Source organism: Dasypus novemcinctus, chromosome 21, assembly GCF_030445035.2.
Source record: "Dasypus novemcinctus isolate mDasNov1 chromosome 21, mDasNov1.1.hap2, whole genome shotgun sequence".
In the NCBI taxonomy this organism is placed as follows: domain Eukaryota; kingdom Metazoa; phylum Chordata; class Mammalia; order Cingulata; family Dasypodidae; genus Dasypus; species Dasypus novemcinctus.
Genome location: NC_080693.1, coordinates 58,597,247 through 58,617,805, shown reverse-complemented (window position 1 = coordinate 58,617,805; position 20,559 = coordinate 58,597,247). Strand labels below are relative to the sequence as shown.

Sequence of the window (20,559 nt, the reverse complement as noted above, 5' to 3'; positions counted from 1 at the left end):
GTGAGAGGGATTTGGCGAGAGCGTCCTTTCTTTTTCTTGCTTGGCGTACTGGAGTAGCTGGAGGAGTGCTGTATTAGCCTGGGGGGGGGGGGGGGGCGGGGGGCGAATTCGTGACTGGCGCGTAAACGAATGAAGGCAATATCTTTCAAGACAATCTGATTTATTCTCATGTAGATTACAGCCCTCGGAGCACAGGGTAGATCACCAAAAGATCTTTGCGCCACTGCGGTTTCTTAATTTCTTGATGTCTCCATTTCTCCTCTGTAAATGGACCTAATCCTAATATTTCTGTGTTCCAGTTGTAAAGACCACGTGAACTTGGGTTTGCACTTTGCAAAGGAGGGCATTGAGACGGCAAGCTCTACGAGGGTGGGAACCACCTTTTGGCAAAAGTTAAACACAAAAGCTATTCGAATGGAGGCTCACCTATAGTTCTTTCTTCCTGCTCTGGAGCACTCAATGTAAGAGTTTAGGGAGAGCATCCTGGATCCGAGTTCTGGCTCCAGATAACTTGCTTAGTGCTAGTTAGTCGCCCTGTCTCTTATTTGAACTTTCCCGACTGCTAAATGGAGCTGAGAAGGTTAGAAAAGGAAGGGAGGCAGTATTTAACACCACTTCCTTACAGTGTAATTAGTGTTATCTTCATTTTACACCTGAATGATGCAACAGATTCAGAACCCAGGTCTTACCTTACTGTAACACCCATGCCTTCCCTGTCATGTAAGGCTCCGTTGTGCCCAAGGGACAGGCAGGAACCCTGCTCAGTGTTGAAGTAGTTAATGAACAAACCCTGGAACAATGCTAATGGGTGCATTCTTGAATTTGGGGTTTTATTTATTCCTTCATCCTCATTCACTTTTCCCCTAAAAGATGTGATCTAGGCTAGCCATTCACTGTGTTATCAGAATCCTGTTTGAGGTGTGTCAATGTATCCTACAATCTCCCCTCCAGAACATAGTTGGCTGGGCTCATTTCGGGGTCACTAGTCTCCACTCAGCTTCTCATCTCTCAGCCTGAGTGGGGAAAGGTAAGGGATAGAATAGGGAATGAATGGGTCCAGATGTCATGACTGATCCCTGAATAGCACATTACAGCATCTCCAAACACCTCAGCAATTCATTATTTAATTTAATTGTTCCTCATCCTTTCAATAAACCCAGTTGACAGAGGCACCACAATACCAGCAATCCCATTTTACAGGAGAGGAAAACAAGAGAGGTATAGTAACAGGGCCACATAACCATAAAGAGCCTGAGCTGGATTAACACCAAGATCTCTTGCCAGAATCCATTCTTCTTCTCTGCATGTATCTCCTCATGGATAAGGTCAAGACCTTGGACGTTTGTCCCTAAATCAAGGATAAAGGAGGAACAATTCCAGGTCAAAGGTCATAAAATCTGATTTTAGCCAATCTCTTCTCCCTTAGCTCCACCTATCTTCCTTCTCTTTCCTCCCTCTTCCGTGGAACAGGAACCAGTGGCACTCCTGGCCTTTTGGAAGGGCCTGGGGGATCCTAGTGATTGATTAAAGCAGTCGGACTCCCGAATCTCTGGGAGCTTGCCTCTTGCTGCAATCTCCCTTTGGACACTCTCCATCACCCCAGCCCACTCCCGCTTCAGCCCTTCTAGGGCAGCCCCAGGGCCAAGTTGGAGGAGGAGGGACCTTTCTCTTAGGTTCAAAGCGGCTTCGGCCTCACGCTGGGGAGAAAGGAGTTAAAGCCGAGTCCCAGGATCATCGGGACCGGGAAGTTCCGGATGCAGGAGTTGGATGAGACCCGCTGGAAGAGCGGTTTGGGACGGGGTGGGGGTGGCGGGTGCCATCCACGCCAATCCGCGCCTTCCCCCCATCGACGCTCGACATCCACTGGTAAACGCCCCGCCCCCCACTCTGCCCCCGCTCCCTACCCTTCGACCCCAAAGCGGGTTTCTTCATCTTCCCCCCTACCACCCAGGGCGGGCGACCCTCATCCCAGGCCCATTCCGAACCGGTGGTCTGCAGGGCCGGCGGCCGGGAGGGGCGTGCCTGCCTCCCCCCCGCCCTCCCATTGTCTGTGCGGAGCCCGCGGAGGGGCTGCGAGGGGCGGGGACGGGGCGGGCAGAGGGAGGGAGCGAGGGAGGGGCGGGTGGGAGCGGAGCGGGCGGGGGGAGATGCTGAGCTTTCAGGGGCGGAGGAGGAGGCGGCGGCGGCGGCTGAGCAGAGCGAGGGAGGAGGAGGGAAGGCTGGAAGGGGGTAGCCGGAGGCCCGACTGGGTGGCTGGACTGGGTGCTGGCTGCGCTGCGCTGCTCTCGGCTCCGACGGCCTCTCCCATGCGCTGAGGGCGCCGGGCTGGGCCGGGCGGGCGGCCGGAGGGGAGGCTACTCTCCATGGTCCAGAAGACCAGCATGTCCCGGGGCCCTTACCCACCCTCCCAGGAGATCCCCATGGAGGTCTTCGACCCCAGCCCACAGGTGAGACGCAGTGGCCCATCCCAAGGGACGGGAGCCATTCCCGGGGACCTTTGTGGGGCCGATTCGAGGGGCGCCGGAGAGGAAGGGGCTGTATGCCGGGCAAGAGGGGAGAGGGGCGCTCGTGCGCCCCCCATCTCCGCGGGTTAATGATTGATGGGCGGTTGGCCCGGAGTTGGGCTGCGGTGCTGAGGAGCGGGGAGGGGGCGGTCGGGCCGCCTGTCACGCTCGCCTCCACTCCTCCCCCGCGTCAGGGTCCCTGCTGCTTCGGGTACCGTTTCTATTGGGTTGGCAGTGGGCATGCCGGCAGGGGGACCCGGGCCTTGAGAAAGAGAGGTCGAGGGTGGCTGGAGAGCGAGCTCATGCAAAGGGAGGGAGTGGGGAGCGACGCAGAGAACGCTCCGGGGCGCGGGGCAGGGGTGGGTGGGGCGGGGGTGGCCCTGGGAGATGGCCAAGGCGATGGTCAGGGTGTGCCAGCAGGCTTCCGAGCTGCAAGCTGTGGCCCTTGAGGCTGGGGGAAGGGGCCAACCCTGGACCAGGCCCCCATCCCAGGCATCTCTGCCCACCCCTAGCTTGGACAAGCTCCCCTGCCCCCTACACCCACGCTGGCTTTCCTCGAGCTGCAGAAAACACCTCCAAAGTTTGGAAAGTTGGATGGGTGCCAACTCACTATTCTGGAGGGGCAGAAGCCCTGGGGGGAAGGGTCTGCCACTGCACCCCCACTCACAAAATTGTCCTGTGTCCCTGGGTTATCCCCTGGAAGGGGCATTCCTGGGTGTGGTGAGTGCCCATGGGGTGAACAGTAGGGCCTGAAGTGGTCGTGCCAGGGGATTTCTCTGGGACTGGTCCTTCTCCTATCCAGCAACACCCCAAGACTAGGGTGGCATTAACCCTTCCCTTGCTATGGCCAGCTGGGAGCAACTGTAACCACCATGATAATGTGGTTGGTGGGTATGTAGGGGGGTCAGGTCAGACCTAAAAATACCTCCCTCCTCCCCCCCAGGCCCCTGGGAGTCTGGTAGGCAGCTGACTGGGGCCTTCCTTTCAGCTGTCCCCTGTCCCTCTGGGTGCCACTCCCTTTTCTGCTCCTGGGTGGTGGTGATGGTGGTGTGAGTGAGTCTGGGGCTCACTGGGGATCCTCATAGGTTTGTAGGGATCCTCAAAAAGAGTATGGGTGTATGTGTGAGGTAAGGGGCGGGGAGGGAGGATCCTCGAAAGGTCCCCAGGTGCTCACTGCTTCTCCCATCTATCTCTCCTCGCATCCTGTTCTCAGGTGCCAGGAGCCAGAGGCTCCCAGTCTGGTCGTGGCTCATCTAGATCCTTTGGCCAAAAGAAACTCTAGGGTGGGCACTGGTGGGGAGGGCCCGAACCCTCAATCATCCCCTCTTCCCCCCTCTGCTTTTGGACTGGCCTGGGGCCAAGTGTGTACATTGATTTGGGGGAAACAAAGAAGCCCCTTGTATAGGACGCCTGGAAATACCTAAAGCCCTTAACCTGAATGTGGGCTGCCAGAGAGGTGTCTGCCTAGCCTGGAGCCCTGGCCAGTGAGACTGAGCCAGTTGCCCCGGGAGGCCTGTGGGGCAGGGCGGAGGGCCATCTAGATTGACGTCGCCTGGTGGGAACCAACAGGACGGATGAACAGTGGCCCCTGGGGTGGAGGTTTGAATCCTCTGGACCTTCTTGGGGAGAGGTGTGGCTACTGTGATTGCGTGGAGGGCCTGGGGCTGAGAAAGGCCTAAGGAGGGGGCGGGCTGGGGGGATCTGCCCCCACGGCACTGGGCTGGAGTTTTACACACCCCTTCCCCTCCCCTGAAATCTAGTTTTGGGTTTCCAAGGTCCAGAGCTGCCACTCCCCTCCCCACTCTGCGGAACAGCAAAGGGAAGGGCTGGGTTGCAGGGGGAGGCCAAGCTGGGCCCTGGTTTGGTGATTCCTCCTCCCTCTGGGCGCCACTGGCACCCTCAGTCCTACTCTGGCTCCCGCTGAGGAGGAGGGGACCTTCCCTGGCTCTCCCCACCCGCCCCCCAGCACTGCAGGCAGCCTCTGCTCCCGCCCCCACCCCCCAAGGCCTCCGCAGCCTGCCCAGAATCTTAATTAGCTTTTGCTGCCTAATGATCCTCCAGCGTCTCAGCGCCTCCCCCTTCCTAGCCTCTCCGGCTTGGTTTGGGGGTTTCTGCCTGTGCACTGCCCCCACCCCAGGCTGGGGTCCTGTCCTCTCTGGAAAATGGGAGCCTCTCCCTTCCCTCAGGCTGTACCACTTCAGGATGAGGGTGCAGGGTGGTGGGTGGAGGAAGGGTGCTCTCCTGGTCAGGGAATGCTGTTCCCAGGACTTGGCCACAGCGATGGGCCTGTTGGGGTGAGGGTTGGGAAAGGTGCCCCCTGATTCCACTGTCTTCCCTTCCTGGCTTCTCCAGGGCAAATACAGCAAGAGGAAAGGGAGGTTCAAACGGTCGGATGGGAGTACTTCCTCGGATACAACATCCAACAGCTTTGTCCGCCAGGTAAAGGGGGGCTGGGCTGGGAGGAGGGAGGTGGCTGGAGGCTGGAGACCAGCACCGGTGAGCTGGGTGGAGGCTTTCTGCACGCACCCTCCCCCGTGTCATTTGTCACCTGCTGGCACTACCCCATCACCCTGACACCCCCTGACCTCTCCTGGATGTGCTGTCAGCTGCTCCCACTCCCTCAGCCCCCGCCCCGCCCCTCCCCCCCGCACCAAGCGCCAGCCCCTGCTGCCTGCCTGCGTCATCTCATTCAGGGACAGCCTGGCCTGCCTCCTAGCTTGCTTCGGGCTGTCACCCACTCCCCCTGCCGGCTGTCTGCTTCCATGTCCTCCCCCAGAATCTGTGACAGGGTGGGGTAGAGGTAGGTCCTAGGGAAAGAAGAGCTAGGACTTGGGAGCGACTGGAGCCCTGGGTAGGTAGGGGTCAGAGAAATGGCCTCCCACCCAGTTACAGCCGCTCTTTAACATGTAGAGAGGAAGGGGGAGCGGCAGGAGGGAGCTGATTGTAGAGAAGACTTTAGTCCTGCACCCCGGACAAAAGAGGGATAACTGAGAATAGCTTTCTAGGATCTGCTCAGCCAGGAAGCTGCCACCCTCGTCTCTCTTCTAACTGTCAACCCGGGCCATCTTAGGCTCAGGGAGAGCAGTGTGAGAGGCATGTGGTTGCTATGACTACTGAGCATCTCAACAAAGCCTGGTACCCAAAAAAGGAGAGCGGGGCTTGGGACCAGATGAGGAAAAGTTGTAAGGTGAAGAGGAAATGGGCAGGGCATATGAGGGCAGAGGACGGGAGAGGAGGAGGCGCTCCCTTGGTCAGGAGGGAGAGAGCGGAGCTGGGCACATCCACCACAGATGGCAGGGGGCCCTGTGTGATTCTTCTGCCTCCACAACACGTGTCACGTGGGAGCCCAGGCCTGGCTCGAGAGAGTCAGGAGGGGATCTTCCTCCCAGCATCTCCTCAGGACACAGACAGACAGGAAGTCCATCCTTCATCTCTCCTGTTGCAGAGCTGGGCCAGGGCCACGGCACGGACGATTGACACTGTGCTCAATGTTGCCCCTCTTGGCAGAACAGGGCCTTGGTTCCTTCAGGGTTTGCCAACCCAGAGGGTCAGACCTGTCCCCTTACCTCAGCCCCCAACCCTGCCTTCTCTCAGCTCCTCAGCTCTGACCCCCAGAAGCTGGCCGGGAGTTGGGGGGGGGGCAGCCCTTGCCACATCTCTGAGCTAAATATACCCCAGCAGTCTGCACATGTAGCAACTCTGCCTGTAACCTGAGCCCCTGGGGGAACGGGCAGTTAGGGCCACCCCCTAGCCGGCAGGGCCAGGCACCGAGGGTGCCACGATGGAGACACCCAGCCGGACCCTCGTGGTGGTGAGCTGGGGGGGCGGCCCGTCAGGACAGCTGGGGTGGGGGAGCCTTCGACACAGCCTGTCTCCCTGCCTGCCTCCTCACCTTTTCCCTGCGCCTGCCTTTTCTGAGGTGTCCTGGGGTGTGTGTCTGTGTCTTAGGGTCAGGAAGCGGCTCTCTGGGTCTGATCCTCTGGCTCTCTGGGCACCCGTCTCCTTGTTTCCTTGACGCTGAGTGCTCCTTTAGGAGGGGCAGGGGGCGGAAGATGAGCCGGGTTTCGCTCTCCTTCCTTCATTCTCTTTTCCCACCTCTGTTAGTGACCCTCCGCCCAGCCCTGCCCCCACGGGTCTCCCATTTTCGTGACTTGTCTGGGAAAGGGATGGGCAACTGCACTAGCTAATGACAGGCAGCTTGGGGGAGGTGGGACCTTGTCTTCTCTCTTCCTAGGGCCCCAGCATGCCAAGCCAATGGACTTTCCTGGGCAAGTGGTCCCTTCATTTCCTGCCCCCAGGAGGGAACCCCCACGTCCTGCTTTCTCCCCCCCTTGCCTCCTGCCCCTCATTGCAGCACCACCCCTGCACTGATCCTCCCCTCCTCACGCCTCGGGGACACAGATGCCTGGGGTCCCCTCTCGTGCGCCTGTGTACATTCCAGAGCAAACACCCTCCTGAATATACCTGCAGCGGCCCGTTCCAAGCACACACCTGAGTCAGCACTCCCAGGTCTGGCCGTGCTCACATGTCTTACACACATGCCCGCATCCCTAACACAGCTCCTTGTGCTTCGGATTGGCCAGTGTGCTCAAAGCCAGCTCTCTGGCACTCCCAGACTGCTGGTTCATGGCAGCCCCAGTGTTGGGGAAAGGCCTGCTCCATCTTCTGCTCTTTACTGGCCTTTTCTGTGTGTACCACCATGGGAATCTTGGGTTTTCTTTTGTGTCTTATGAGGGGCCTGAGAGTTGGGGCTTCAAGTAGGGTGGCCTGATTCTGGCAGCACCCATTAGAGGGGTTGGGGAAGTAGGATTCTGTCTCCCCCCACCTTCAAGCAGAAGATAGCAAAAATTTGGGTGCCCACTGCATGCCGAGCGGGCTCCCCACTGCCAACAGTGCGGGGAACTCAGGCCTAAGCTGGTGGCAGCGGCCCTTGAAGGGGACGCCACTGGGCCTGTGCTGAGTCTATCTCAGCTGGCGCTGGGGTCAGGAGAGGGAAGGAGGAACAGGGAGTGGAGACTTGTCCCTGGCATTCCTCCCCTGCACTGTGCCCCTATCAGGTTGCCACCCCGCCCTGGGCCCCAAGCAGCTGTCCTTGGACCTGCCTTAACCCTCTGCTTGCTGCCCGTCACCCTTCCCAGGGCCACACTCTTCTCCAGGACCCGTGGGTCTCCGTCCCTGGCCCCATGCCTCTGATGCCACCCTGGGGCATCATGCTGTCTGGCTGGGACTTGAGGCACCCAGGCCGGGTGGCCCCTGCCTGCCTTCGAGGCCCGGGAGCTGGGGGAGGCAGTGCTGGCCCTGAGCTGGCCCACTCTTTCTTCAGGGCTCAGCCGAGTCCTACACCAGCCGTCCGTCGGACTCTGATGTCTCACTGGAGGAGGACAGGGAGGCCTTAAGGAAAGAGGCAGAACGCCAGGCGCTAGCGCAGCTTGAGAAAGCCAAGGTGAGAAAGAGGTGGGGGGGCTGTGCTGCACCATTTCCTTCACCCCCGGCCTCAGAGAGCCCTAACGGCTAGGGCCAAGCCTTGACCCCGTCACTTCCTAGCTCAGCACCGCTGTGTCTTCACTGCTGTGAAACGTGGGTCCTACTACCTGCCTCTTTATGCAGTGTGCTAAGTGCCTAATACTGATACCAGCACACAGTAGGAACTCAATAAATGCTCATTTCCATTTCCTCCTAGAGTCAAACTTCCTGGGCTAGAATCCCAGCCCTGACTCTTACTAGCTGTGTGATCCTAAGCAAATAACTTAACCTTTCTGAACTTTAGCCTCCTCATTCATTAAAATGAAGACAACAATAGTACTTAGCTTCAAGGGTTTTGTGATGAAGAAATGAGATACTACATATAAAACATGTAACAGTATTGGTTTTCTTTTTTTTAAATTTACTATTTGGCACTCTAAAAAAGTACCTGCTATTGTTGTTGTTGTTATTATTATTATTATTCCTTCTTGGTGTCAGTCTAGGTCCCTGACCCCATACTTGCCATTCCCCAATGCTCCCTTCTACCCGGAAGGGGCTGATCTCTGTTGGTCATGTTCCATTTTTACTGGGAAATTTAATGTACATACAGTAAGCTACATAAGCCATTCATGTCCATTTTATTAATGAACAATCTGTAAAGGCCTGCGTGATCCCCACCCCAGTTGGGAACTTGTGCATTTCTTGCTGGCTTAACCCTCTGGCTGTCATCCTCCCCCGTGCACCTCCTCCAGACCAAGCCGGTGGCATTTGCTGTGCGTACGAACGTCGGCTACAACCCGTCTCCGGGGGATGAGGTGCCTGTGCAGGGGGTGGCCATCACCTTCGAGCCCAAGGACTTCCTGCACATCAAGGAGGTGGGCAGAGTGCTTGGCATCTGGGGGTGTGTGGAGTGGGTGTCAGGAGAGGGGCCACCAGAGAGCTGGTGGGGAGAAGGCAGAGCCGGGCTGAATCTGCTGTGTGACCTTGGGCAAATCTCTCCACCCCTGGGCCTCTGGGTTCTCCTTGGTGAAATGGGGTGGTAACACCGAGGTCACAAGGTTGCTGGGAGGATTGGTGACGAGGCCTGTAGCAGCCGGGCACAGGGGGCTGCCAGCATTTGCTCCTCTCCTGCCTTTCCAGGGGCAGGGATAGAGGTGCAGGACGGGTCCATGGCCAGGGAGGATGCTGGTCCTGGAGTTGTCCTGAGAGTAGGGGGTATACTCAGACTCTGAAGCCCGGGGCCACAGGGGTGTTCTCCGAGGGTGCCACCCCTGGGTGGGTAAGCCTGGGGGAGGCCTGTTCTCCCCCACGCCACCCTCCGTGTCGTTTGCAGAAATACAACAACGACTGGTGGATCGGGCGGCTGGTGAAGGAGGGCTGTGAGGTTGGCTTCATCCCCAGCCCCGTCAAACTGGACAGCCTGCGCCTGCTGCAGGAACAGAAGCTGCGCCAGAACCGCCTCAGCTCCAGGTGCCTGGCGGGGCCGGGGCAGGGGGAAGCCAACCCACCCCGAGGGGAGGCCACCAAGCCAGGACTGTGCCCCAAGGGGACCATGGCCCCAAGGGCCCAGAGCGGCCTGTGGCATCACCATGTGAGAGAACGAGCTCCCCCTCCCCCTGCCACCCCTTTGCTCACGAGCTCCCTTTGCCTCTCTGCCCACACAGCAAGTCAGGCGACAACTCCAGCTCCAGTCTGGGAGATGTGGTGACTGGCACCCGCCGCCCCACACCCCCTGCCAGTGGTAAGAGCTGCCGCCACCCCAGGGAGTGGGGGGAGCTCCTGGGTGGGACTATCACCCCGCTGCCTGTCCCCTCCTTTCCCCACAGTCAGGGGTACCCCAATCCTGAGTCCCCCAAACACATTCAGTGGTACCCCTTCCATGAACGTTAGGAAGAACTGCCACAAGCTGGGCCCATCCGTGCCCATCCCCTCATGTGTCTCCTCTCCCGTTTCTTTGGTAGCGCCATCTCTCTGCCTGACTCCCTGCCCACCCCCCATTCATTTCCCCCAGCCCTGCTCCATTCATCTCTTCTTTCTTTTTTCCCCACCCCATCCCTACGTTCTGTACCTGTGTCTCCATGTCATCTCACCCCTCCTTCCCACCTTGCCTTCCTCCTCCCTCTCTCCTGATCTCTCTCCGGTCCAGGTAATGAAATGACTAACTTAGCATTTGAACTAGACCCCCTAGAGTTAGAGGATGAGGAGGCAGAGCTCGGGGAGCAGAGCAGCTCTGCCAAGACTAGTGTTAGCAGTGTCACCACCCCACCACCCCACGGCAAACGCATCCCCTTCTTTAAGAAGGTAATTCCTGCTGGGTTCTGGCAAAGGGGAGGACTTGGGTCTGGGGTGGGAGTGGGGGTTGAGGGGCTGGAATGGCTTCAGATGTGGAACCAGCCTGATTCTGGGGGGTCAGAGCTTCCTGCCAAGGAGGAGGCAGGGGTCGAATGGCATGGAGAAAGGACACATCCCTCTCCACACACGCCCCGGGCCCCCCGGGCCACTCCCCAGGACAGGCTGCTTCTTGCAATCCCAGAATCCATGCCCTGGGAGGGTTGTGTTACCCTGCGGAGGCGGGTCTGATCATTCTCCCTCACTACCAAGAACATTTTCCAGGGTTACCCCCGACCCCCGCTCATCCTCATGTGAAGGGGAGCGGGAAACGGTGCTCCTTCTTTGCCCTTTTTGGACTCCGTGGGGCTGGGGTGGGCACTTGGGGGTCTACTGGTTCTAAGGCCAGACAGTCAAAGGAACCCTTAAAATGGGCAGGTTGGCACACCCTGGGGGCAGAAAATGGGCACCAGATTAGGGTTGTCACCCTCCTCAGCAATTTTGCAAGACCCAGAAGGGAGGGGGTTAGGAGGGTATGTGTGAATCTTCCCAAGTCCACTGGACTGTCAGTCCCACTCCCAGCCCTGGCCCAGGGCCATCTCTGGCTCCCCTTGGCATGGGGTCCTGTCCCCTCTCTCTGGCTCTGTCTGTCACTAACACGCATGCCTTGTTATCTCTCTCGGTCTGCCCGCTCTCCCGCCCTCTCTTGCCCTGGCTCCTTCCTTGCCCTCTGCCCCTGCCTGGGACCCTCCCCTCTCCCTTCTCCCTCCCCCTCTTGGCAATCTCTGGACCCAGCCAAACAGAAACAGAAGTCGGTGAGTATCACAGCTTTCCATGTTCCGCTCTCCACCTCCCGGGATGAGTGGGGGGGAGCTTCTAACCCATTCCCATCTCTACCCCACTTCCCCCACCTTCCTGGTTCTTCCTGGCTGCCCCTCCCCACCCTCACAGCCATCCTCACCTCTGGGCTTTGGGATGAGGGGAGGAAAGGATGCATGGGGGCGCCTGGAGGCCGGGGGGAGGGGCTAATGTTGTCTCCACTCTGGGGTTTCCCTACCTGCTTTCCCCCCCAGACAGAACATGTGCCCCCCTATGACGTGGTGCCATCCATGAGGCCCATCATCTTGGTGGGACCGTCGCTCAAGGGCTATGAGGTAGGAGCTCTGCGAGGGGAGTGGGCTCAGCAGGGCCTCCAGAGTCTCCACAGGAAGACTGTCAGATCCCAAGGGATCCCCCAGAAGGGCCCAGATCCCCAGGCTGTCCTTCCCAGAGGGCTACTGACTTTCAGAGGCCCACTCAGAGGGGCCCATTCCACCAAAGAAATCCTTCCGAAGAGCCCAGACTCCCAGAGATACCACCTAGAAGGACCTCGGGAATCAGAGATCCCGTAGAGGCTTCTCAGACCCAAAGGAACCACCCTCCCTAAAGACCCATTCAACCCAAGACTCTAAGGAGAACATAGAACGTGAGGGTGCACACAGCCAGCAGCCACCCTTCTTGAGTGGCTTTAAATGCCTAACTTCTCCCTCTCCCTGCCCACTCCCACCCCCAGGTGACAGACATGATGCAGAAAGCTTTATTTGACTTCTTGAAGCATCGGTTTGATGGCAGGTAAGACCCTCCCTGGGAGCTGGCTCCCCACCCGACTGCGGCTCTCTGCTGCAGGGGCTGGCAGGGTGGCTCGAATGACAATCAGGAACTTTTGGACTGAAGGATAGGAGGCAAGCCTGGAGCCTCGGGGGGTGGACTGGGTATCCCTGCCCACCCTGACCCCTGACCCCTGACTCCTCTGGGGTCGTCCTCCAGGATCTCCATCACTCGCGTGACAGCAGACATTTCTCTGGCCAAGCGCTCCGTCCTCAACAACCCCAGCAAGCACATCATCATCGAGCGCTCCAACACGCGCTCCAGCCTGGGTGAGGAGGCCCCCCACATCCCCCACACCCCCCCACTGCCCCCTTTTTCAGGGTTGGATTTGGGAGCGGTGGGAGGTGGCAGGCGGGGCCTTGTCCAGTACAGCCCCTTGGGGGAGGCCCCCTTATCTTCCCCCCTCCCCATGACTCCATGCCCCCCAGCTGAGGTGCAGAGTGAGATCGAGCGGATCTTCGAGCTGGCGCGGACCCTTCAGCTGGTTGCTCTGGACGCTGACACCATCAACCACCCAGCCCAGCTCTCCAAGACCTCACTGGCCCCCATCATTGTTTACATCAAGATCACCTCTCCCAAGGTGGGTGCAGGCGCCTAACCCACCAGGGACAGCATGGTTTCAAAGGCGTGCTCAGGAGTCAGGCTGCCTGGGGTTAAGTCTCAGCTCCACTGCTGACTATAGTGGTTCTGTAAAACTCCATCCTAGGGTTAGTGTGAAGGTACAACCCAATGTACCTCATCACATATTAGCTACTGTTGCTATTATTATTTGGGTCGTGCAGTTCAGTCCCCTTGCTCCTCTCTGGTTGACCTTCCATCCTTCATCCAGAAAACAGAATTTTGTACTTTTCATCCCTGTGTCACCCAGCTACTTGGCAGTTAGGAGGTCTTTCCTGTCTTCTGATTTCAGCCTTTTTGCTGCACTGTCCTCATTTGGACCTTGAGAGAGAGAGGAAGTCAGGAGGAAGGCTGACTTACTTCTCTGTCATATTGCAGCTCTGTTAATTTTCCCTACTAGAGGATAGGGAAACATGGAGGGAGAGTTTAAATGAAGGATTTGAAGTCAGAAGACAGAATGGGGTTCAAATCCTAGTTCTGTTTTGTTGTTGTCATTGTCCTTGTTGTTTCGCTGTTTCTTAATGAGCTTGGAATCTTGAGGGGAATTATTTAGGCTCCATGAGCCTCACAGTTTCCTCACCTATAAAATGGGCATTATAATCCTTCCCATGTTATTGTGGAGGATATTGGGTGGAGGTAATTGATGCAAAGGCCCTAGTATACCATCTGATTTTTTAAAAAAATTTATTACAGATTTTTTTATATTTCAATTTTATTAACTTTTTTAGAGCAGTTGCAGGTTTATAGAAAAATCATGCAGAAAATACAGAGTTCCCACCTACCTTCCCCCCACAGTTTTCCCTATTATTAACATTTTCAATTAGTGTGGTCCATTTGTAGCAATTGATGAACCAATATAATCATATTATTAACAAAGGCCATAGTTTACATTAGGGGTCACTCTTTGTTTGATTCTTGATGGCAACCAGTGGTGGTCACTGTTACCAGCCCAGCGCCACCCTGAACTGAGCTCCCTGGGAAAGTTACTTAGCCTTTCTGAGTCCCAGTTCTAATGGAAGATCATGATTGAAATGATCTAATGAAATAATGGATGGAAAAACACTTTGTGAACTAGAAAGTAGCAGATGCTTCCATTTCCCCCATGCATAGAGCACCGAGGTTAAGAGTGGGAACTTGGACTGCCTGTGTTTATGTCCTAGTCCTGCCACTTAGTAGCTCTGTGTTCCTTGGCAAGTCACCTCGTCTCTATATACCTCAGTTTCCTTTTCTGCAAAATAGGGATAAAAATCCTTAAAAGGTTGTTGTGAAGGTTAAATGAATTAACCATGCAAACTGCCTGGTACCTAGTAAGCACTGTCTCTGCTCTACTTGTTTATTTTTTATTTTGAAATCATTTCAAATTTATAGAAGAGTTGCAAGAATAGTACAAAGAATCCCCATTCTTTGACTAACCTTCACTCAGATTCACTAAGTTTTTTAACAGCTTTATTGAGATATAATTCATACAGTGCATGATTCAGTCCTTTAAATTGTACAAGTCAATATTTTTGGATTCACTAATTTTGAACATTTTGCCACTTTATCTTTCTTAGTGTATGTGTAGTCATATATATATATATATATTTAAGATTTGTTTTATTTATTTCTCTCCCCTTCCCCACACCCCCCATTGTCTGCTCTCTGTGTCCATTTGCTGTATGTTCTTCTGTGTCCGCTTGCATCTTGTCAGCGGCACCAGGAATCTGTGTTTCTTTTTGTTGCGTCATCTTGCTGCGGCACCACTCCTGGGCAGGCTGTGCTTTTTTTTTTCGCACAAGGTGGCTCTCCTTGCAGGGCTCCTTGCACGTGGAGCTCCCCTATGCAGGGGACACCTCTGCGTGGCACGGCACTCCTTGCATGCATCAACACTGCACGTGGGCCAGCACTACATGGGTCAGGAGGCCCTGGACTTGCACCCAGGAACCTCCCGTATGGTAGGCGGATGTTCTATCAATTGAGCCAAATCCACTTCCCCATATATATTTTTTAAACCATTTGAGAGTAAGTTGTAGATATTTTGTCCTTTATACCTAAATCCTTAAGCATGTAGCTCCTAAGAACCAGGACATTATCTTACAAAACCATTGTACAGTTATCAAATTCAAGAAATGTTATCTAAAATAGAGTCCATATTCAGTTTTCACCAGTTGTCCATTAGTGCCTTCATGGCAGTTCCCCTATACCCCACCCCAGGCTAGGAACTAATCCAAGATCTCATGTTGCATTTAGTTGTATTGTCTCTCTCTCTCTTTTTTTTTTTTAAGATTTATTTTATTTATTTCTCTCCCATTCCCCCCGCCCCGCATTGTCTGCTCTCTGCGTGCATTTGCTGTGTGTTCTTCTGTGTCCACTTGCATTATCTGGCAGTACTGGGAAACTGCATCTCTTTTTATTGCATCATCTTGCTGTGCCAGCTCTTCGTGTGTACGGTGCCATTCCTGGGCAGGCTGCACTTTTTTCACACAGGGCAGCTCTCCTTATGGGGTGCACTTCTTGTGCGTGGGGCACCCCTACACGGGGGCACCCTTGCATGGCAGGGCACTCCTTGCACGTGGCAGCATGGCACGTGGGCCAGCTTACCACATGGGTCAGGAGGCCCTGGGGATCAAACTCTGGACCCTCCATATGGTAGACGGACACTCTATCATTTGAGCCACATCCGCTTCCCTGTATTAGCTCTAAGTCTTTTAATACGTAACAGTTCCTCAGCCTGTCTTGGGTTTTCATGACACTGACATTTTTGAAGAGTGTGAGCCATTTATTTTGTAGACTCGACCTCACTTTGTATGTTTTCTCATACAAAATGGTTTGGCATTTTTAGTAGCAGTATCACCAAAGTGATGTTGTGTCCTTTTTAGTGTATCATATCAGGAGGTACATGGTATCTGTTTGTTGAATCATTGGGGATGTTGACTTTGGTCTCTTAGTTAAGGTTGTAACTTCATGTTTTAGCAGTTATTATTATTATTATTATTATTGAAATAAGGATAATAAAAGCACCTACCTAATAGGGTCATGGTCAGGATTAAATAAATTGATCATATAAAAAGCATAGATGGCAAATGGCCCCTTGCCGTTCTCGTTAACATGGGGGTGGGGTGGGGTGGGATGGGATGGGAATGAAGCCTATGGACAAGGTTAGAGGGTTGGGAAGGAGAATCACTGCCATTCATAGAGCCACAGCATGAAATTTACTGCTGGACCTCAAGGAGAACTTCCCAGGAGAGAGCCTGAGCATTATGTAGGGAGGACACAGGCTGAGGTCAGTCTGCAGAGGTGGCCAGTGCTGAGAGTCACCGAGCATCCCTCAGCCCTGTCGCTGGCTCTCTGTGCTGACCCCAGCCAGGACCTGCCTCTCTGACTTGGCACATTGCCTGGGTCCATCTGGCTCTTCTTCTCCTCCCCACACCAGGTACTCCAGAGGCTCATCAAATCCCGAGGGAAATCGCAGTCCAAACATCTCAATGTCCAAATAGCAGCCTCAGAGAAGCTCGCACAGTGTCCGCCTGTGAGTGCTGAGACCCCGGGGGAGAAGGGGGAGGGGGAAGGGGCATTTGGAGTCTCCTGGTTCCCTCTGGCCTGCATGTGAGACAGAGTGACCAGGAACCTGTGGGAAAGAGCCGTGACAGGGAGTCAGAGACTGGGTTGGGTTCTCTGTGGTGAGTCAAGCTGCCTCTCCAAGCCTCGGTTGCTTTGTCTTTAGAATGAAAGAGTCGGACCAGGGGCCAAGATCTCTTGCACGTCTGCCAATCTATAGATCTGAGAGCCCTCCTGCACATCTCGGGACTTCTCTTTAATTTTGTCTGTCAATCCCTTGGCTCTACCCGCTACCTCGGGCCACACCCCCAACCCTGGCCCTGCCTGGCTCATCCCAACCCCGCCTCCACAGGAAATGTTTGACATCATCCTGGACGAGAACCAATTGGAGGACGCCTGCGAGCACCTGGCCGAGTACTTGGAAGCCTATTGGAAGGCCACACACCCGCCCAGCAGCACCCCACCCAACCCGCTGCTGAACCGCACGGTGGCCACGGCCGCCCTGGCTGCCAGCCCTGCCCCTGTCTCCAACCTCCAGGTACAAGTCCTCACCTCGCTGAGGAGAAACCTCAGCTTCTGGGGCGGGCTGGAGGCCTCGCAGCGGGGCGGCAGCGCGGCGCCCCAGCAGCAGGAACACGCCATGTAGCAGGTGCCTGGCTGCGTCTTCCCTCCCGCCCAGGGCTCTGAACCCGGTGCAGGGGACATGGGGAAGGAAGGCAAAAGCTTTATTTTGTAAAAAACAAAAAGAAAAAAAACACACCTGGTGAGCGGCAGCTTCTGATGTCTGGTGTTTGATGGGACTGGGGCTGCCTGGTGATTCCAGAGGCCATGAGTGTCCACGGCCCTGGAGACTTTAGTAAGACAGGTGCCTAGGGAGGAAGAGTAAGGGAGACTTGACATACTCAGTTGCTGGGATCCACACCCCTTAGGCCCGTCAGAGGAGGCCTATCACTAACGGACCCCCAACCAGGGGCCCACAGGCCCCGGGGACCCCACAGAGCAGGGCCCCTTAAATCCAGGAAGAGGGCCTCCTCCTCCAGAACCCTAGCCCCAGAGGTCCCTGAGAGAGGATCTTGAATGTAGCCTCTTCTGTGAGTTGTTGCTGTACCTTCCACCCTTCTCCCAGTCAAACAGATTCCAGGAAAGGCCCTGGTGTGGGTGCCCCGCCCTGCCTTGCCCTTCTCCCACGGGATCCACAAGCCCATCTCTGAGACCACACTATGACGTGCGTGGTTCTAGGTTAGAGCCAGGAGAGACTCAGGAAAAGCCCATGCTTTTCAGATTTGTTTTCAGCAACAAAGCCCATCTGTCCACTGAACCATGTATGGAAGTTCAGAATGTAGATGAGGCATCCTTGCTCTGCTCAGAGGGACCTAGCAGCTTGACTTCCCTGACATCTCCATGAAACACCCGTGAAACACTTCTGTGCCTCACTATCCCTTGATCTCTAGGGAATAGTCTGGAAACTACTGCTCTAGTCTAATGCCCCATCACACCACACCAGAGAAACGGAGCCATTCCTCAGGGTCACACAGCTTGTGAGTGGCAGGGGCAGGACAAGAACTCCAGCCTCTCAGCTCCCCACCCAGGACCCTTTGCAGGCCTCTCAGCAGCCTAAGTGGTAGCAGTGGTCATCAGGTCACCTTCCCGTGGTGTTTGGTGATGATGACATCAGGCCACCTGTCCCTCTGTCTCCAGTGGGGGATAGAGACGCAAAAGCCTCCCCCAGCCTGCTGCTGGTTGGGGGCAGGGAGGAGCCCATCAACTCTGGAGACTCTGCCACCTAACTAAGGAAAGGGGGAGAAGCGTGGGGCTCTCTCTGCAAGCCTGTGCCTGGGATCTGGTGTGGGCTGAAGGGGCTGTGGCCAGTGAGTTTGGGCTGAAATCTCCCCTTAACGTATTTGGTAAACTGGGGGCAATGACTAATCCAATCAACCACTAACAAGTGGCACTACTAATGCGCTGTTAATGATGATGAACCACAAGACAGCACTGATGACGTGCATTGAAGCCCCCGTGACTAACTGCTCACGGGCTCTGTACCATGGTTCCTTTGAGAGTTCATGCTGCCTCATGGCTTGTGTCAAGGTTGGGTGGCCCCTGTCTCAGTAGAGGAGCAAACGCCCTGAGGTCCATCCTCTGGCTGGCCTCTAGAGCCTTTTGCCCAGCTGGGTAACCCTCAGCCAGGGTGGGGGTCTTGGTGCCGTCACTAACCTTCCTTGCTTTGTTGTGTTTCTCTCATCCCTGCCTCATCTGCATGGTGTGTGCCATCTGCCTGCTAACCAGGGACCCTACCTTGCTTCCGGGGACCAGCCACTGGAACGGGCCACCGGGGAGCACGCCAGCGTGCACGAGTACCCGGGGGAGCTGGGCCAGCCCCCAGGCCTTTACCCCAGCAGCCACCCACCAGGCCGGGCAGGCACCCTGCGGGCACTGTCCCACCAGGACACATTTGATGCCGACACCCCTGGCAGCCGAAACTCTGCCTACACGGAGCTGGGAGACTCGTGTGTGGACATGGAGACTGACCCCTCAGAGGGGCCAGGGCTTGGAGACCCCACAGGGGGCAGCACCCCGCCAGCCCGCCAGGGCTCCTGGGAAGATGAGGAGGAAGACTATGAGGAGGAGCTGACCGACAACCGGAACCGGGGCCGGAATAAGGCCCGCTACTGCGCTGAGGGCGGGGGGCCAGTTCTGGGGCGCAACCAGAATGAGCTGGAAGGCTGGGGGCGAGGGGTCTATATCCGCTGAGAGGCAGGGGTGACACCAGTGGGAGGAAGGGCTCTGAGCCCAGGGGAGGGCAGGGACAGAGCAACTTACCCCCTGGGATGTTCTCTCGCCTCCAGAGAGCTCAGTGTCCCCTCTTTCAGTTGCCTTTGTTCTAAGTGGGGTTTCTTTGGTGGAATTATCCCAGGTCCTGGGAGGCCCTTTAGCCCCAGCTCTAGATTTTTGCCTATCTGCTGTCAACGATGGGGGGATACCCACCTTTCTGCAGTGTCCCCTTCCCCCTACCCCGGGGGGCTTTCTTCCCTCACCCACCCAGAGAAAAGGTGCACTTCATTAATTCTTTCTCCTTGGGGCTCTAAGTGAGGGTCCTAGATGGGGTTGTCCTTTCTTTTCCCAACCCAGAGCATTTGGGAAGGGTTGGGGGCTTTTCTGGAGACAGAGGCCACAGCGTCTTTTCTGTGAGGCTTTTCCTGTACCCCGGACCCAGGGCCCCTCACTGCCCATCTCCCCCGCACCCCTCCTCCCCCCCCCGTATCCCAAGACATTGTCTGGTAGGTGAAAGCTACAGCATAGAGGCCCTAGCTTGGGGAGGGTCTGGGTGGAAACTGGCAGGCATCAGATGCAGGGCCCTCTGCCTGTCCTCCCCCGCCCCCCGCCGTGGCCATGGCCATGGCCGTGCCGAGAGCCCTGAGGAGCGGGCAACCTGAGACGTTGCTACCCACCCACCACCTCCCTGCCTCCGCTGCCTTCACCTCCTCCCAGGAATGAGCTTTGCCTACAACACCCCCTGCCTGCTGTCATCAAAAGAAGGGGACCGTCTGCATTCAAGCTCCCCATCCCCATGCCGCCTGGGTGTGGAGCCCAGGAGCACTTGGGCCCACCCCTTTTCGAAACCAAAAAAACTGCTCCTCCACCCTCACCCCGAGGCCCCGGGGGAGAGGTCCTGTGGGCTGGTGCCCAAGGGGTGACCACCACCCCCGCGGTTGCCTCAGGACCTCAGAGCCCCCCTGGGAGGCTTGGCTGCTGCTGCTGCTGCTGCTGCTACTCTGTATTTGCCTCTTGTGACCCTGTCCCTTACCCATGTTCACTTGCCCCTGGAGAGGCCCTGGTACCCCCTATCCCCTGGGGTACCCCTCTGCCTCCATCTCTATAGCCCAGCAGCCCTGCCCCTCCCCAGCATTCCAGCTGGGCCAGAGAGAGCCGATTGTGCCAACGAGGACTGGGCCCTGCCCGGCTGCCCGCCTCAGGGATGGGCACCTCACGCCTGTCTCCACCTCCTGTGCCAACGCTGCCCCGCCCCCGCCTGGGAGGTGGGCTGCAGCTTCCACTCACTGGATAGAAGATACCACTGCCCAACCTTTCCCCTTCCCTGTCTTGTGTCCTGTGCTCCCATCTGTCTGTCTGTCCGTCTGTACTCCCCCCTAGGAGAAATATTTTGCCACATATAAAACCGCCATCCTGTCCTTCGCGGCCGCCTCCCAAGCCTGCTTCTTTGTGGCCACCACACTGCTGGACATTTAGGAGCCACGGACATGCTGGCAGGGAGTGAAGAGGTGGGAGTGGGAAGAAGTGGTGCCCCGAGGTGTGGACTCAAAAGGAGATATGGTCTTTTGTCTTGCAGCCCTCTGATGCATTACATTCAAACACGATAGCTGTGCTGCCAGCCACAGCTTCCCTCTCAGCCCCAAGCCCCGCGCCTCCCCCCATCTCCTGACAAGTGTGGCCAGGGGAGCTG

The 20,559-nt window shown here is 56.4% G+C and overlaps 1 protein-coding gene across 6 annotated transcripts; it reads left to right on the top strand.

The window, feature by feature from the left end:
* Positions 1-25: 25 nt before the first annotated feature.
* Positions 26-20,292, top strand: CACNB1 (calcium voltage-gated channel auxiliary subunit beta 1). Of its 6 annotated transcripts, none has more exons than XM_058284149.2 (14): positions 26-1,866; positions 4,857-4,943; positions 7,828-7,947; positions 8,720-8,842; positions 9,301-9,437; positions 9,632-9,708; positions 11,091-11,110; positions 11,369-11,449; positions 11,848-11,906; positions 12,102-12,211; positions 12,371-12,522; positions 15,973-16,068; positions 16,450-16,635; positions 18,384-20,292. In XM_058284149.2, the coding sequence occupies exons 1-14, from the start codon at positions 1,768-1,770 to the stop codon at positions 18,846-18,848; spliced, it is 1,812 nt and encodes a 603-aa protein (XP_058140132.1). In that variant the 5' UTR covers positions 26-1,767; the 3' UTR covers positions 18,849-20,292. The 6 variants fall into 6 exon arrangements, with proteins under 6 accessions (XP_058140132.1, XP_012379322.1, XP_071066735.1 ...); XM_012523868.4 differs by lacking the exon at positions 11,091-11,110 and adding an exon at positions 10,114-10,268 and having other exon boundaries at positions 1,748-1,866; XM_058284150.2 differs by lacking the exon at positions 26-1,866 and adding an exon at positions 2,112-2,447.
* Positions 20,293-20,559: the final 267 nt, after the last annotated feature.